Source organism: Salmo salar, chromosome ssa24 (genome assembly GCF_905237065.1).
Source record: "Salmo salar chromosome ssa24, Ssal_v3.1, whole genome shotgun sequence".
Lineage (NCBI taxonomy): Eukaryota > Metazoa > Chordata > Actinopteri > Salmoniformes > Salmonidae > Salmo > Salmo salar.
Genome location: NC_059465.1, coordinates 26,174,762 through 26,192,318, shown reverse-complemented (window position 1 = coordinate 26,192,318; position 17,557 = coordinate 26,174,762). Strand labels below are relative to the sequence as shown.

At 42.4% G+C, this 17,557-nt stretch overlaps 2 protein-coding genes and 1 long non-coding RNA gene across 3 annotated transcripts; 2 read left to right on the top strand and 1 right to left on the bottom strand.

Annotated features, from left to right (window-relative positions):
• Window positions 1–3,598: 3,598 nt before the first annotated feature.
• bcl2l16 (BCL2 like 16) lies at window positions 3,599–5,601 on the top strand. Its single transcript, XM_014171422.2, has 3 exons — window positions 3,599–3,834; window positions 4,139–4,774; window positions 5,394–5,601. The coding sequence occupies exons 2-3, from the start codon at window positions 4,295–4,297 to the stop codon at window positions 5,577–5,579; spliced, it is 666 nt and encodes a 221-aa protein (XP_014026897.2). The 5' UTR covers window positions 3,599–3,834; window positions 4,139–4,294; the 3' UTR covers window positions 5,580–5,601.
• A 1,128-nt stretch (window positions 5,602–6,729) lies between these two features.
• LOC100136483 (tubulin beta-1 chain) lies at window positions 6,730–9,462 on the bottom strand. Its single transcript, XM_014171634.2, has 4 exons — window positions 9,303–9,462; window positions 8,276–8,384; window positions 8,056–8,166; window positions 6,730–7,949 (listed from the first exon to the last, which is right to left on the bottom strand). Exons 1-4 carry the CDS (start codon window positions 9,357–9,359, stop codon window positions 6,889–6,891), a joined length of 1,338 nt encoding a protein of 445 aa, XP_014027109.1. The 5' UTR covers window positions 9,360–9,462; the 3' UTR covers window positions 6,730–6,888.
• Window positions 9,463–9,629: 167 nt separating this feature from the next.
• Window positions 9,630–16,606, top strand: LOC106585439 (uncharacterized). The gene is made up of 3 exons (XR_001323969.2): window positions 9,630–9,833; window positions 10,380–10,418; window positions 13,659–16,606. It is a non-coding gene; the product is annotated as an uncharacterized lncRNA (long non-coding RNA).
• Window positions 16,607–17,557: the final 951 nt, after the last annotated feature.

Here is a 17,557-nt window from a genome sequence, read left to right as displayed (position 1 = left end):
CGTGTTGAGGATCAGCGTGGCGGATGTGTTGTTACCTACTCTTACCACCTGGGGGCGGCCCATCAGAAAGTCTAGGATCCAGTTGCAGAGGGAGGTGTTTAGTCCCAGGGTCTTTAGCTTAGTGATGAGCTTTGAGGGCACTATGGTGTTGAACGCTGAGCTGTAGTCAATGAATAGCATTCTCACATAGGTGTTCCTTTTGTCCAGATGTGAAAGAACAATGTGGAGTGCAACAGAGATTGCATCATCTGTGGATCTGTTTGTGCGGTATGCAAATTGGAGTGGGTCTAGGGTTTCTGGGATAATGGTGTTGATGTGAGCCATGACCAGCCTTTCAAAGCGCTTCATGGCTACAGACCTGAGTGCTACGGGTCGGTAGTCATTTACGCAGGTTACCTTGGTGTTCTTGGACGTAGGGACTATCGTGGTCTGCTTGAAACATGTTGGTATTACAGACTCAGACAGGGAGTGGTTGAAAATATCAGTGAAGACTCTTGCCAGTTGGTCAGCGCGTGCTCGGAGTACACGTCCTGGTAATCCGTCTGGCCCTGCGGCCTTGTGAATGCTGACCTGTTTAAAGGTCTTACTCACATCGGCTGTGAAGAGCGTGATCACACAGTCGTCCAGAACTGCTGATTCTTCCATGCATGTTTCAGTGTTGCTTGCCTCGAAGTGAGCATAGAAGTTATTTAGCTCGTCTGGTAGGCTCGTGTCACTGGGCAGCTCTCGGCTGTGCTTCCCTTTGTAGTCTGTAATAGTTTGCAAGCCCTGCCACATCCGACGAGCGTCAGAGCCGGTGTAGTATGATTCTATCTTAGTCCTGTATTGACGCTTTGATGGTTCGTTGGAGGGCATAGCAGGATTTCTTATACGCTTCCGGGTTAGAGTCCCGAACCTTGAAAGCAGCAGCTCTACCCTTTAGCTCAGTGCGAATGTTGCCTGTAATCCATGGCTTCTGGTTGGGGTATGTGCGTACAGTCACTGTGGGGGCGACGTCTGATGTGGTGTACTCTTCAATGCCATCGGAAGAATCCCGGAACATATTCCAGTCTGTGCTAGCAAAACAGTCCTGTAGTTTAGCATTGCTTTCACATTTCACAGGGAAGCTCTACATGATTCTTTCAGGTTCCAGCAAAGGCCTGAATTTTCCCAGAGAAACAACATGCGATCAAGCAGTCAAATTATAGTATTCCACATTTCTGGTCTCAGACCAATTGAATGTGTTAATGTGTGTGTGATCCTGGGGAAGCTCTGAAAACCTCTCGGCAGGGAAAGAAGCAATGTACCAGTAGAAAGAGAGAGATATATATGTACATGTGGTCATGGTGGGCAGATATAAGTGGATGAAAATGAGCATTGTAAAACTCAATAATATCATTATTTCTTGCTCTCCTCAAGTTGTCCATAAGGTTTTTCCACAATATCCTTTGTTTGTTTTTGAAAAGGAGGAGACAGTTGTTACACTCAATCAGGTGCTGTATGAGAAAGACAAAACCGTAAACATCCTATATCTACACTATATATACAAAAGTATGTGGACAACCCTTCATATTAGTGGATTTGGCTTTTTCAGCCATACCCGTTGCTGGCAGATGTATAAAATCGAGGACACGGCCATGCAATCTCCATAGACAAAGATTGGCAGTAGAATGGCCCAACATCAGTGCCAACCTCACTAATGCTCTTGTGGCTGAATGTTCCAAAATCTAATGGAACTCCTTCCCAGAAGAGTGGAGGCTGTTATAGCAACAAAGGGGGGGACTAACTCCACATTAATGCCCACAATTCTGGAATGAGATGTTCGACGAGCAGGTGTCTACATACTTTTGGTCTTGTAGTCTATTTGGTTTCACAAAGGACATAGAAACTGCACTAAGCAACATACTCATGTACTCTCAAATACTTCAGCTCTCAACAAAAGCTGGTGTTGGAAAGCAATTATCTTGTAATCAGCTTGTCAGATGAAACTGTCAGAGTGGATTTTGCTTCATCTGGTTAAACACTTTAGTTTCCCTGGCAGGGACTGAACCAACTTCAAAGGGCCCTGTAGCCTACAGTAAAACTCTAGACAGGAAGTTCCCCCCCCTGCAAATGTTGCCACATGAACATATGAGAGCCCTGATAGCAGGTACTATCAACGATGTCACTTCCCCTGCACCCTGTCTCTTCCATGAGGAGGGGAACCATGTTACACACTCATTGTAACGTTCTAGCATTGTCTGTTGAATGTGTTGAAAAAAAAACCTCTCTCATACTGCATCTATCTATGAGGAAGGATGAGGGGACTTGTCATTTTTCATATCTCCTTCTGCATGTACAGTATGTGCCAGATGGGCAAACACACAGAGCTGGTGACGAGGCTACTTGAGCTGGTCTTTGTCTTCACTTATAAATCAATGGAGTGAACAGGAGTACATGACTTAACCCTAATTGAGCCTGTTAATCTCTCTGGATAAGAGCGTCTGCTAGATTACTAAAATGTCAATGTAAATGAGTGCATTTGATTGATCCCCAAGTGCTCCATCAGATTAACGGGTATGTAGATAGTTAACACACAGGCCAGTGTAGATGCACACATGAACATGAGTGTGTCATTAAGCCATACACTGTCGCAATAACAACCCTTTCTTTTGTCTCTTTAAATCAACAGACAATTATTTGGTTGCAATATGCGTAATCACAAGAATAAAAACAAATGTATTGAAACCCAAAATGCTTGACAATGTGTTAAAGATAAATTATTGTTTCCATGGCCATACAATATACTGGTTGTATATACAAAGCTGCAGGGGAGGAAGTACAAAGGCAACCATTTCCTGGTCTCTGTTATTTTAATCAATTACAAACCTACAGTATTGCAAAACCATAATTTACAGTTCAATACTGACTGCAACTCACAAGCACCAAATCTGTTTAGTGACACACCACTGCACCCTAGTGGAAGTCCAAGTGCTTGCATGTGACTTTTATTGCCTTGCACTGCACTGGTCAGCATTATTCCTGGTGGAGGAACAGATGTGTAGATTGGCAGACTCCCATTGGGGGAAAACAATGGTCAATAGAGGAAAGCCTTCAGCAGCTCCTAAAGCCTACACCTCCTCACCACATTCCCCTGACTGGCACCACACAGATTACAGACAGGCTGAAAGAAGCTCACTGGAAGAAGCACAATCTATGCTAAATCTGTATGCGAAGGAGTAGGATTGTTGTATGTTTATCGTGATGCTGTGTGAGTGTGTGTGTTTGTGGGTGGTCTCTGAATTAAAATACCACAATCAAACATCAATGACAAATGTTCCAGAGCTAAAACTGTATAACTGTACATCTATGTAAGGCAGCACAACATCACAGTATGAAATCTGGTTTTGATGAGGGCAGAAACCCAAAAAGAAACATTTCTGAATGGTTTTCAAAGGCAATAGCTCAGTGAAATATTAAACCTACCAACTGATTACTTTATTTTGGCCTGCCTCCTCTTTGTCTGTCTTCACCCGTATGATCTCACAGACTGTTAACATTAACCTGTTTCTACGCTGAGCCACACACACACACACTCTCTAAGATCTATATTTAACTTTGCTTGTGTTGGAATGGGGATGTGTGTCAGAGGGTTGATGATTGTGCATATGACGCAGGAGTTCAGTGTCAGTTTCCAACAAGGCCTCTAAATTTAGCCTGGGTAAAGGCAGCAACGAGCGGACTGGTTGGCGACCTACTCCTGCTGAACTATATACTGCTTTGGACCCACTGTTGTTCCGTCACCTGCACCTCTAATTCCTTTTTGTGTGTGTGTGTGTGTCTTGGTACCACTTGTGTTTTGGTGGAAGGGAAGGGGTGAGTTTTAAATACTTTCTCTGTTGATTGCCAGTGTTGTTTATTGGAAATGTGCACATTGCTGTATTAGTTGACATTTCAGAATATGTTATATTCAAATATTGTATGATATGTCTGTGTAATATAACATTAGTCTAACAAACATAATGGAGTTGGGGAAATGCACAGATTTTTACTAACATTAACTGAAAAGCATTCTACTTGTTTTGTTTATAAAAGGTATAATAAGTGCTAAATGTTTTTTTACCCACTGTGCAGTTTGGCATGCACTGTGCAGAGATTGATGATTTCTTTGTGGTTTCAGGTGACTGGATCTCTAACCATCTATGAGGAATTGACATTGCTGAGAGGATGGCAGATGGCAACTTGGCACAGGGACTGTTTATCTGTGAACGGCCCACTGCTCTAATGCAAGTCACAGCTTTGTGATTTGCGACAGGGAGTCAATCAGCCGGAGGCGATGGGTCAGTCAGAGGGGCTAGAGAGCAGGGGTGGCATAAACAGCCCTGACCCCCTGGTACAAGAGGCCTATCTGATGTTACATGACTATATAAACTATGTGATCGCAGGGCCTGACGGCCACATAGGCCCACCCCCTACTGCCACAGCAGCAGCCCTGCGCCATGCTGGGGATGAGCTGCTAGTTAGGTTCCCCATCTTCTTCAGGCGCTGGCCACGCGTCTTCCACGATGTGACCGAGGCCACAGCCTGCCCCATGCTCACCGCCATCCTGGATGAGCACTTTGCCACCACCACCCCCGGGGGGCGTCGACGAGACCTGGCCTGGAGTGCGGTGCTGTCTGTGTATGTGCTGGCTGGCCAGATGGCCCTGCACTGCCACGAGAGGGGCATGGGGGGAATCCTGCCCCAGCTTAAGGAGTGTGTGGGCGGTTACGTGGAGAGGGTCATCTGTCCAGAGATTCGGGACAAGGGTGGATGGGTAAGTTCACTAGTCAAGGCTCTTCAGTGGCAGAGTAAGACTAAGGCCTAGATTCAATCAGATCAAGCGTTAACCAGCAATGGCAGACAGCCACATAACGGATGTTTTGGCGGCGTTGGAGCCGTCAAATCGGTGAGCAGTTGATCTTACGATCATTGTCACAAAGCCACACCTGCCCCACTCCCGTTAGAAGTTCAGAACGAGAAAGTGTAAGCTATATAGAAATAATTACTCTCAAATTATAAAATCATAAAATCAAGTAATGAGGGTTTCTATCAGCCTAATTGAGGTGTAGATTACATCTCACATTCCAGGGTTCAAACTTGGTAACGAGGCTGGCTGCATGGGATTTATTTTCATGCGACTCTGTGCAGCCAATGGCAATGTCCGCTTTAGGTGTAATGCCAGGAGCTGCTTGTGAATTTGACAACTCTAACGCAGTTCCACCTCTGACATCGCCAAAACAAGGACATCGCTTTAATAAGGATGTCGGCTAAAGCAGATGTGATTGAATAGAGCACTAGACTACAGTTTAAAATGTTTGATTGTCCTGTTGTTGTTGTGAATCTTAAATTTGGTTTCATTCCTGGGAACTAAACACGTTTTCTGTTGTTGGCAGACAGGCTTTGTGTCCCGCTTTGGGCAGAAGCAGGACTTGGAGGGCCAGGTGAAGAAGGTGTGTTGCTGGACTCTACTGCTATTGGTCACCAGTATCCTGTCCTATTTCCTGTGGAAACGAAAATATCTTAAACAACACCCCCACCTGGTGGCCACAATCAGATTGCTCCAAAAGTCCCCTTATTGAATAAATATTTTCCCAAAGCATATATTTACCAATTGTATCTCAATGTCCCACTATTGTCTATTTTAATCCATTGAGGTGTGCAATCATGCTGGTAAAAACCTTACCTCAGTAATAATGTGCCAGGCATTTATGGGACTTTGCATTAGACATTGACATAACAGTTTCAGGGCTCAACAAACATACAATAGGCTCCCAGTATTAACCAGCCAGCTAGTTTACAACTGAATCATAATTCAGTAGAGATAAGCTTTTCACTGTGTCAGGTGTCAGCCAAGGATATTAGCACAACTGAAACTGAAATGCCCAAACCAACATTTTTTTTGGGGGGGGGGGCTGAAAATGCCCCATCCAGGCAGCCAATTGAGATTTTCTTTCCCCTACATCAGATATCTTTCAGAGCTAATCTGATTGGTCATAAGACCAATTAGTGAAAGAAAAAGACCAGATATGGGCTGCTTGTGTAAAGGCAGACTTTGATTTGTCAAGTTCAACCCATGTCATACATAAATGGTGAATGGACAGGCATATTCCAATATTACTCATATACCTTTGACTTTGTCAGCCAAATTAGCAAGAAACTTCATGATAGCCTACATGTGTATATTTATGTGTGCACTAACATCGAAATAAGGAACTAGAGGGTTTATGAAACACCACTTTGGTCTGTCAACATCACAGGGGATAAAGTCCTTGGATAAGCAGTATGGTTATTAGTGCTACAGTGCATGTTATGTCAGACTAAATCATAGCTTGAATGGCTAAAAATTGCTAATTCAAAATAGATTTACCATGAGTTTAGCACACTAGTCAGATTTCAGAGGCATGGCAAAACATGCAAAAACCTGGGCTATGCCTCAGAGAACTTGCACAATCGTGCTGGGGAACACTGTAGCCCCTCATCTTACCATGTATAGAAAACATACATGAATGACTTCATAAATGCACCAACAGCTGCTCTACAATTATTTATGAAACTGTGGTTACAATACAATAAATGTATGTCATTTGAATGTTTTCGCCACAGAACACTATTGCCTAGCTGAAGAACTGGTTGTCAGAATAATGTGTGAAATGTGACTACTGATCTGGCTATTATTGAAGCCCAACCATAGTTTATTGAAGCAATCATTAAATCGAGGAATACAGCACATTAAACAAAAGAAATTTTATTGACATGTTTCTGTACAGACAAGAAATGACAGGAATAGCAGAGGTGACAAAACAAAAAGGACAGGTAATGGAACACTGGAAAGGTCAAGACTGACATGTCAGTGAATTATACAGCTTGGATGCGCACAATTATAAACATTTAGGCCAGCTCCTCTTCTCCCTCCTCTTCAAACTCTCCCTCCTCCTCAGCGGTGGCATCTTGGTACTGCTGGTACTCAGACACCAGGTCATTCATGTTGCTCTCAGCCTCAGTGAATTCCATCTCGTCCATACCCTCTCCGGTGTACCAATGGAGGAAAGCCTTACGCCTGAACATGGCTGTGAACTGCTCTGAGATACGCTTGAACAGCTCCTGGATGGCTGTGCTGTTGCCGATGAAGGTAGCAGCCATCTTGAGGCCGCGGGGAGGAATGTCGCAGACGGCGGTCTTGACATTGTTGGGGATCCATTCAACGAAGTAGCTGCTGTTCTTGTTCTGCACGTTCAGCATCTGCTCGTCCACCTCCTTCATGGACATGCGTCCACGGAAGATGGCGGCCACTGTGAGGTAGCGTCCGTGACGGGGGTCGCAGGCGGCCATCATGTTCTTAGCATCGAACATCTGCTGGGTGAGCTCAGGCACAGTGAGGGAGCGGTACTGCTGGCTTCCCCTGCTGGTGAGGGGGGCGAAGCCAGGCATGAAGAAGTGGAGACGGGGGAAGGGCACCATGTTGACAGCCAGCTTACGGAGGTCAGCGTTGAGCTGTCCTGGGAATCGTAGGCAGGTTGTGACACCGCTCATTGTTGCCGACACCAGGTGGTTGAGGTCGCCGTAGGAGGGAGTAGTGAGTTTGAGGGTACGGAAGCAGATGTCGTAGAGAGCCTCGTTGTCAATACAGAAGGTCTCGTCAGTGTTCTCCACTAGCTGGTGGACTGACAGGGTGGCATTGTAGGGCTCCACCACAGTGTCTGATACTTTGGGTGAGGGCACCACGCTGAAGGTGTTCATGATGCGGTCAGGGTACTCTTCACGGATCTTGCTGATGAGCAGGGTGCCCATGCCAGAGCCGGTTCCACCTCCTAGTGAGTGGGTGAGCTGGAAACCTTGCAGACAGTCACAGCTCTCAGCTTCCTTCCTCACAACATCCAGGACTGAGTCCACCAGCTCAGCGCCCTCTGTGTAGTGGCCCTTGGCCCAGTTGTTTCCAGCACCACTCTGGCCTGCAAAACAAGATATTGAATAAATTATTGTAGTCTATTGCTCTATTCAGTTTATGTACAGGCGACATTATGAATATGATAAAATACTGTAGAAATATAAACCTACCGAACACAAAGTTGTCAGGTCTGAAGATCTGGCCGAAGGGTCCAGATCTCACAGAGTCCATGGTCCCTGGCTCCAAGTCGACAAGCACGGCACGAGGCACATATTTACCACCTAGACAACCAGGAGGAAAATAAAGATCAATATCAGAACCACACATAATCAATTGGGAGGGATAATGAATTTGACAAATGTGGTTATACAGCAGACGAACAAGGCTTACCTGAGGCTTCATTGTAGTAGACGTTGATCCTGTCGAGCTGGAGGTCACTGTCCCCATGGTATGTACCAGTTGGGTCAATGCCATGTTCGTCACTGATCACCTCCCAGAACTGCAAGAAGAGCATTCGGATTTAGTCTACAGCGCAAAATAGAATTCATATCAGGTAGGCTAATATGCCATTCAAAGTGTGATCTTAATCAAATGCGTGGTAGGCCTATGCAGTTAGATTGTTTCAATATTCCATTTGATCACGTCAATGGATCAATTCGACTACATTGCATGGTTCATTATAGGTACATACAATGTATGGTTAGGTATCTGGAATGAAAATCTCCCGTTAAAATTCCGCGCGCGCGGCACGACCTCCGATTGGCTGAAATCCATTCGCAATGGTTTTGAAAATGTCGAATACGTCACTTGCTGAAACACCGCCCACATCTGCCAAAAACCGGGCGCGGCGCGCTATCAATGACACGAATGTGGGTCATAATATGGGATTGAACAAATTTCCCATTCCCCCCAAGAAATATGTTTATTACGACAATAACCGAAATGTACTCACTATTTAACAGATTACTTGGAATATGGCATTTGGCATCACTGAGGCCTACTTCCCCTTTTGCGCATTGCAGTAGGTCGAGTAAATTGTGGTTATCCATACCCACATTTAATCGATCAAGTTTACATTTAATAAAACAATTTATTAATACACATGTTCATGTATATTGTCGCACTCGCCAGTAGTCTACAGTGTAAGGATCATTCCAGTCCAAATAAAACCGGTCGAATAAAAATAGAGTAGCGCATAAAAATAATACCAACGCTTTTTTTTCTCTTCCCCCCCCTCACCCATCAAAACAATAACGACGGTAATCAATATAGGTTAGGAATATTAATTACTTGCATTTCCATTAACAATACAGTTCTTTGGGTGTGGTTAACTGGACACGCATACAAAGAAACTGCGATTTTACGCACAGTTATTTATCGCACGATTTGCATCAAATTAATAAAACAGATGACAAACCTTAGCTCCGATCTGGTTTCCACACTGTCCAGCCTGAAGATGCACGATTTCCCTCATTTTTACTTTGGAGGTAGAACAACTCTTATGCCAATAAAAACCAGTGGCTTGGCTTCCTTTCTTAGAGTGCGCGAAAAGAATGGTGTCCCTGACTATATAGGAGGACCTTGTGCCCGCCCCTTAGATTCCATGTCACCAAATCTGACAAATCTGTTGGCTAATATTTCTCAGACCCAATTATTGACACACTTATAGACCAATCATATTCACAAAGAATAATTTTCATTGGCCTCTTCTGTCTATCAATCAAAATATACGCAAACGTGTGATCCTCGCATAATCTTGAAGATTTGTCCTACATCCTTTATGCCGGCTAAAATCATATCTCATTTTAAACTATACTTTCTTCACCATATTTTGATCCAATAAACCACACAGAGTACATGATTAAGAGAGGCACCTGTTGACTATTTAAAATATGTGAAACCTTTTCACATAAAATGGTAGAACTAAGAACAACCTCACAGATGTAATGTAAGTCCACGTGGCTCATTGTTACTTTGTAACCATTCCTGGCAGAATTATTTCAGCTTCTTGGGGGTGAAACATAGCTATTTCGTTTCTCGATTTACATTTTGTCACATGAAATGTATCCAACATCATGTCACATGTTTTCTGTCAAGAAAGGGATCTAATATGTCATCGAAGATATGTCAGTTGTTTTGTTATCATAACACAACATAGTCTACAGCCTTTGGTACTGTGCCGGAAACCTTCGATTAGATTATATGTACCCAGAGTCATTTATATCCCTAATTCTTATCGTTGTTGTTACATATTTCTGAATATGGGCGCCTCCCTTTTTGCGCATTGTAAAACATGGCTGCCTGGGCTGTGTCAGGGCTTTACACACAGACTGCTTGGCTGCTCCTTTCCCCTTACAGGCCACAGTGAGAACTTCACAACATGATTATTATATTTAAACTACATCGAGACGAAATCCTGCATATACATAGTCTATTGTTGTGAATGAATCCATGTCTGATTTATATAACGTCAATGTATTACCATTTCCAACAGATGACTCTGACCTGGGGCCCCATTGCAACCATCTCCTTGGTATGTATTACTGATCACAACATAGTCCAGTCATGAAGTGACAGACAGTCCAATAAAATGTTTAATCTTCCATGTTAAATTGTATTAATCTTTGTACTGGCATAGTCCTAATTATATAATATGACACAACACATAAATAGTGCAATGAAACAGCTCAAATCCAGTTTAGCATGAGATGGGGAGGTTGGGCTATCGGTCTCAAAACCAGAGAGACAGACACTGTCTGGAAGGATGAACAAAACAGGGAGGGGTGTGGCAGCAGCAGAGAAAGAGAGTGGGCTTGGGAGGGGAGCAGTGCATGGCTGTTTTAAAGAGTGCTGGAATTAGGAACGGGGGCTTATTGATAGTTAATATGTGTGCCAGGGGGAGAATGTGTCTGAGACGCCAGCGCTCGCCTCCTGCATGGGCAAAGTAGCTGTGCGTTGAAGGACAGAGGAGAGACACCAGCTGATTCTCTGTTAGTTTGGACCAATATCCGTTGAACAGACCTTTGTGGAGGACCTATAGGGGCTTTACCTTGAGTCTGGTGATCCATGCCCATTCAGCTCTTACCACTGTATCCATAACATGCATTTTCATGTAGATTAAACCTATAGAGTTGTCAAGGTGTAGGGATAAGAGCTCTGTGTGCGGAATGAATAGCCATACTCAGAAACAAAGGGCCTAGTTTCAATCTCATTACAGCACAGTGAGTGCATACAGTCCATTCTCACAGCGTAGGCTGCCTTTGCAGAGACATCGCTGCTGTGTTCACTCTGTAACTGGGTCATCATACAGTGTACTCTCAGATTGATATAGCACACATTGACATTCCCTGTGGTGCCTCAAGTGTGTACACTTTAGTGTATACATACACTGAGTGTACAAAATACTAGTAACACCTTCCTATTATTGAGTTGAAGAGCAGGTGTTCCTATTGTTTTGTACACTGTGTATATACAGAATACTTTTTTATTTTACTAGGCAAGGCAGTTAAGAATGTATTCTTATTTACAATGACGGCCTAGGAACAGTGGGTTAACTGCCCTGATCTAGCAACCTTTCGGTTACTGGCCCAACACTCTAACCACTAGGCTACATGCCACCCCATACTAAAGCCTATGACCCTGTTCAGTTGGGATGTTGACAAATATGCCTAAAGCACAACATTTCATATGAATCTTAAGAACAGTGTGCTTTCAACAATAGTTTCATTTTTTTTAAATATAGGCATGTCAGTTAAGAACAAATTCTTAATTTCAATGACTGCCTAAGAACAGCAGGTTAACTGCCTTGTTCAGTGGCAGAACGACAGATTTTTTATCTTGTCAGCTCAGGGATTCGATCTTCCAACCTTTCGGTTACTAGGCCAATGCTCTAACCACTAGGCTACCTGCCGCCCCTTGTTATGTAAAGTGGAGCTCTGTCTAACTCTTCCTCACACTTCCTTCATGGCCCCTGCATTCTTCCTCCACGGTAGTGTCTAGTCACAGATGACAGGGAAAGGGGGGGGGGTGTTAATAGTAACAAAGGGGGAGAGAGTGGGGCTTTCTTGTGAGGACTGGAAGAAGGCCAGCCTGAGGAGAGACAAAAGGAATCAATCACAAATACATTTCCTGAGTAACATCCTATACAGTGGAAGCAGCTCATTATGGTTTCATACAACACCTTTCCCACTCCATCCTCTGTCTGGGCACACACATCCACATTCTATTTCTATCTCAGCCTTTTTAATCTACATTAAAAGCAGCAGAAAGACAAGGGCTGGGCCTATCCAACAATAGACAGCCTCAAGACAGGATTGGAGGTGTGAGATTTCCTTTTGATTCAAACCATTTTTATCCCTCTGCGGTAAATTAATTATTCATCTAACTTTGGAGGGGAATAGAGTCTGATTGTACACCAAGTGGTGTGATGTGATGTGAAGCGAGGCTGAGTGAGGCTGAGCGTGTCTACTGCACATCGGCAAAAAAGCATCTCCGAGTCAAATTGAGGGCATTTGCTGTCCTCGACTCTTTATGGACTCATTTATGGACATAACGTCACCTCATTATATGCTTACAGTAACTTGCAGCTTGGCTGTCCCACTAGACAAGAGCTCCCCAGAAGGTTGATGGTTAAATTACCCTGCCCTGACTCGGCATCTTCCCTACATCTGCAGTAGACTACTGCATCCTCTGTGTACTGCCAGATAGTGTAGCAGACAGTGGTACACTACACCCATGGAAAAATGATTACAACTGTAGATATAACAGAATCAGTATTATACTGTATCTCTATGACTTGACTACACTATTCTCAGGGTGGAATGTGAGGAAGAGTTAGACAGAGCTCCACATTCAGGTTACATAACAAAGAGACCATGACCATGCAAAAAAGACACCCTGGCAGAATGCAAATGCTAGCTAGTGTCAGCTACAATAGTTACTGTGTTGCAGTGGGCATGTTGTGATGCTATTCAAGTACTGGGTCTTCTAGCAGTGAGGAACAAGTACACACAAGTCAATTTATAAATGTATGCTGATTTGCAACAAATTGACAGTAGAATTCTAAAGCACTGTAAAGTAATTGCCACGCCCAGTCCTCCTCAGCTATTCAGCATATTGGTACAGACAGATGCCTACTCTCTACAAGAGGGTTCTACCAACAATTATTTGGGCAACATTTAGTATTTCCAGTGAATATCTGACATCTTTGTAAAGTTTCATTGGAGAACAGCAGAAATCAGAGGTGGTCTTCCCTGGCCTGGCCTATACAGTAGAATTGTCAGTGAGTGAGCAGGTGGAATGGGCATGTGGTTAATAATGCAGGCCAGGTGTTGGACAGGAACAGCTGTGTCTCACGCTGATTGTGTACTGTACACTATGTCTGCTGGTGGAGCCCAGTGATTCAGACATATCAGGTTACTCTCCTCAATATTTACATTTACTCCGGAATGCTGTTATAATAAATGGCTGTGTCTGATCCCGATCTCTCATAGCGTAGTAAGCTGTGTATCACCATATCTGTCCCTAATGAAGAGTAACAATCTATGAGTGAATGGGTGGGATTCACTATTGTAAGAGCGAGAGGGGGAGGGGCACTCCTTCAGTGGAGGCGGAGTAGGCTAGGCTGCATTGTGAATAATGGAACAGTGCCCAGATGCAGAGACGGAATACATCATTCTTCCATTGATTTTCCTGAGATTGGCCATGCATGCTATCCTTCTGTGCTTTTCTCTCTTCTCCCTCTGTCTCCATGGCTGGTCTACTGGGAGAACAGTCAGTCAGGAAGCACAGCTGATGCTAACGCTGCCAGACACTCAGCTCCAGACTATGCAGCACATCCACTGAGCTTACTGATGATGATGATGCATACGCAGAGAACATGCAGTCAGCTGTGGTCCGGGGAAGTCCAGACCTCCGCTGTGACACTTATCAAAACAGGCCATCACATCGCTGGCAATATACTATGCTGGTTATGTAGTGGGATATCACTGCCACTGGCTGAATGACTGAGTGGGATAATGATGGTGGCTAAGATGGTAGGTAATTGGTGTCGTAATGGTAAAAGAAAATGGGGGATGGGTTTGTATTGATTAAGGATGACTCACTGGATCAATTTGGATTTCTAGCCTTCTGGAGGGGGGTGATGTAATACTACTGCATCACTAATTTAGGGATTTTGAGATTAAAGTAGATGCGTTCTTTCCCAAAAACAATGTAAATACATTTTCAAGATCTCTTGTAATAAATACTGGCCCACTAGACTTAGACTAGCACTTAGCAACAGCCTCATATCTGGTTTTATGGTTGGATGTGACAGAGCATATTTTCAGATGTTTATGAGATGTTGAGATGGTTCAAATCATTTTGATCAAGCCTGGGAGTGTTCATTCATTAATACATTACATTTGCACTCTTTCAAGTGAGTCTTTAATCAAATGAATGTGGTTTACCAATCAAATGTGTTTTTCTCTGTGGTGTTCTTTCCTTTTTTCTAAGAACGGGGATTCTCTCTAAATGGTTTAAATGAGCTCTGTAGTAGTGACATTGATTTGAATCAATCAATGGTTTCAATAAATAAATCTTGCCTACCTTTTCTAGTGTTTTATATAAGCATATTGGACACTACTACACTCACCCATAATGAAACAGTGGGTAATGGCATATGGGTAAACCAGTCTTAAAACTGTTACCAAAAGATTACAATCTCTGGGACAGCATCCAAACAGATGCTCATTTGGTATGATGATCTTTTTCAGAGGCCTGCTACTGGAGGCAGCTGCTAAGCAGTCCATTGTGTGTTCGACTCCATACCACTCCCTTATTACAGGCCAACTCCCAACACTTCCGGAGAGCAATAATGTTCCAATCATCTACTGCCATCTTCTGGCTGTATTGAAAACCAGTGTCATGTTTATTGATTATTGGAAAAATACGTCCCAGGAGACTGGCGATCTTGTATGAATTCACAATTTCCAATAGATCCACATTAGGGTGTTTTGGTTCATCAAAACAAACATTGATGAAGGTCTATTAAAAACTTTGATGAGAAATTGAAGAACATGAAATTAACCATGAGTATGATCATGCTGAATCATTTCAATGTGTTAGATGTAGAGTTTTACTTCCTGTTTCTCTGACTAGCAGTGTCCCTGTTTCCTAGTGACTATAATGTTGTTGCCTAGTGACTATAATGTTGTTGCCTAGTGACTATCATCTTGGTTTTGAATGAAGTGAACTCCAACTGTCTCGAGGTAATATTGTATGTTTATCTTATGACAACATTACATTTCAACACAAATGTCTTATAAAGCAAAAGAAAACCTTTATTTTTCTATTTAGAATATACAAAACAGTACCTAGTTGTCATAAAGATAAAACACAAGTACAAGATCATTTGTTTTTACAGTGAAGGTGATTGGGAATGATTTGTGTTGGTTGGTAGGCCTGTTGTGGGGTGGAGTAGCTGCAGACCAACATGACCAATGATGAGGGCCCGACATGCAGAAAGTAGAAGACTGATCATTATGGCTCCTATAGCAGAGTTCATCTTGTCTTGGTGCAAGGTGGTTGGGTAGAGGTGCTTCTTGCAACCACCACCACTTGACAATGCACAGCCTTTTATTACACTGGAAAGAGACAACAGAGAATGGTGGTAGAATCAGTCTGCTGACATGGGAATAAGGCTTTAGTAAATTTAGCCTACGTGCAAGAGCAGCATGCATACCGACACTTTCCCCATGACTCTTTACCATAACATCTGTAACAGAGCATGAATGGCATGGTGATATTCAATTCAGGAGTAGATCATTGATTTTGAATTGAAAAAAATCAGATCAGTTACCTGCAGGGAGGATGTTATCCTTAGAGTATCCCTTCATGTTCATGTTTCCTGCTGGGTTGTACGGGCCCAGCAGGAAAATTATCTCCATTAACCCATAAGAGTCTAAGCCATGTCTAAGCCAGGGGTGGGGAGGTTCTACTAAGCTATATGGAATTGTTTTAAGAAGGTGATACTAAGGATCATTTAGGTATATGATTTTGATTTTAAGACCCCTTGAAGTATCAAAAAAATATACATGAATTTTTTTTTGATATTTTTGGCTTTACCACTATTAACCCATTCAAATGCATTTAATAACAGATTCACTACATGGAACAACAGATAGTCCCCCCAAAAAACTAAAGAAGGTTCATTCTGAAGTGTCTGTCCTATATCTGAAAGATATAAGAAAGATCAGGGAACATTTGTTTTTATTTCTGTTTTTACATGTATTTAACCCCTTATTTCAACTGGTACCGGGGACCTTCAGACGAGTCTTGTGGGGCCCTCATGAAAAAGTACTACTGAATTACTACTCATCACTAATACACAAGATCTACACAAACGTACTGGTTTTACTACTTGATTGCTATTGAGATGTGTAATAAACCAGTAGTGATTTATGTAGTAATTTAAGAAGTAATGAGTGATAAATTAGGATGTTTCACTACTGGTGAACACTACATATTTCCTACTCAAACTACATAATTCTTTCTTATTGATTGATTAACTACTGAGCGTTTGGGTATCTACTACTTAAAACCTACACATTCCGACATGTTCACTATTGAATTACTACATAACGGCTACACATTACTGCTGTATGTAAATGTTATATTTCAGTTTATAATTTTTTATAAATTTGCAAAAATGTCTAAAAACCCATTTTTGCTTTGTCATTATGGGGTATTGTGTATAAATAGATGAGAAAAAACGATTTAATCAATTTTAGAATAAGGCTGTAACTTAACAAAATGTGGAAACAGTCAAGGGGTCTGAATACTTTCCGTATTCACTGTATGACTTAACCTCCACATTCCTACATAATTCCTCCATGTTCATAAAACAAGAAATACGTTTATACAAACTTAATTGTATGTTTTTTAATCAAATGTATTACATTAATTAAATTCATTAATTACAGCACTTTTAATCCATTTGAGGTCTTCATTCAGCTTTGACATCGCTATCTTGAGATCCTCTTTTTTGTTGCAGCCACATTTCTCCACAAGAGAAAATCAATTATAACTTAAGCCATTACCAATCACCTGCTGACTGTGTTCACGTAAGACAACACAGAAAAACATTTGATAAACAATGTTAATCGTACCAACAGTGGCCTCCAGTTTTATGTCGAGGTCCTCCTTGACAACAGGTGAAAACGGGTAAGTAGAATGTGTAAGTATACTAATGTGAAAATACTGTACATTTGCATACTAGTGGTGCACGGGTCAGGTGTTTGTTCACGCACACCTGCCGCAATTGCTAATAACCCATCCGCAATCACCTGACTATATGTGATAAAGTGAAAATCTGAGGCCTGCACCCGACCCTAACCCGCAAATATAGAACATGTGGAATAGGCTACAGTCAGAGACTGCAGAACAAGGGGTTGCAGGACTTAGATATGTTTCTGCTTATAATTTCCGACATGCTGGTAGGTTATTTGTTTGTCAACTTATCTATAATTAGATACATGTAGCTTCTCTTATGTATTTCATTTTGAGTTTGCATCTCAATATTACATTTTATACTGTATACATCACAGAAGACTGAAATATAACAAAACCTATTGACATAGAAACACGTTTTTTTTCGGCTGTTAAAAAAAAAGGTTTATTAATTAGGAAATT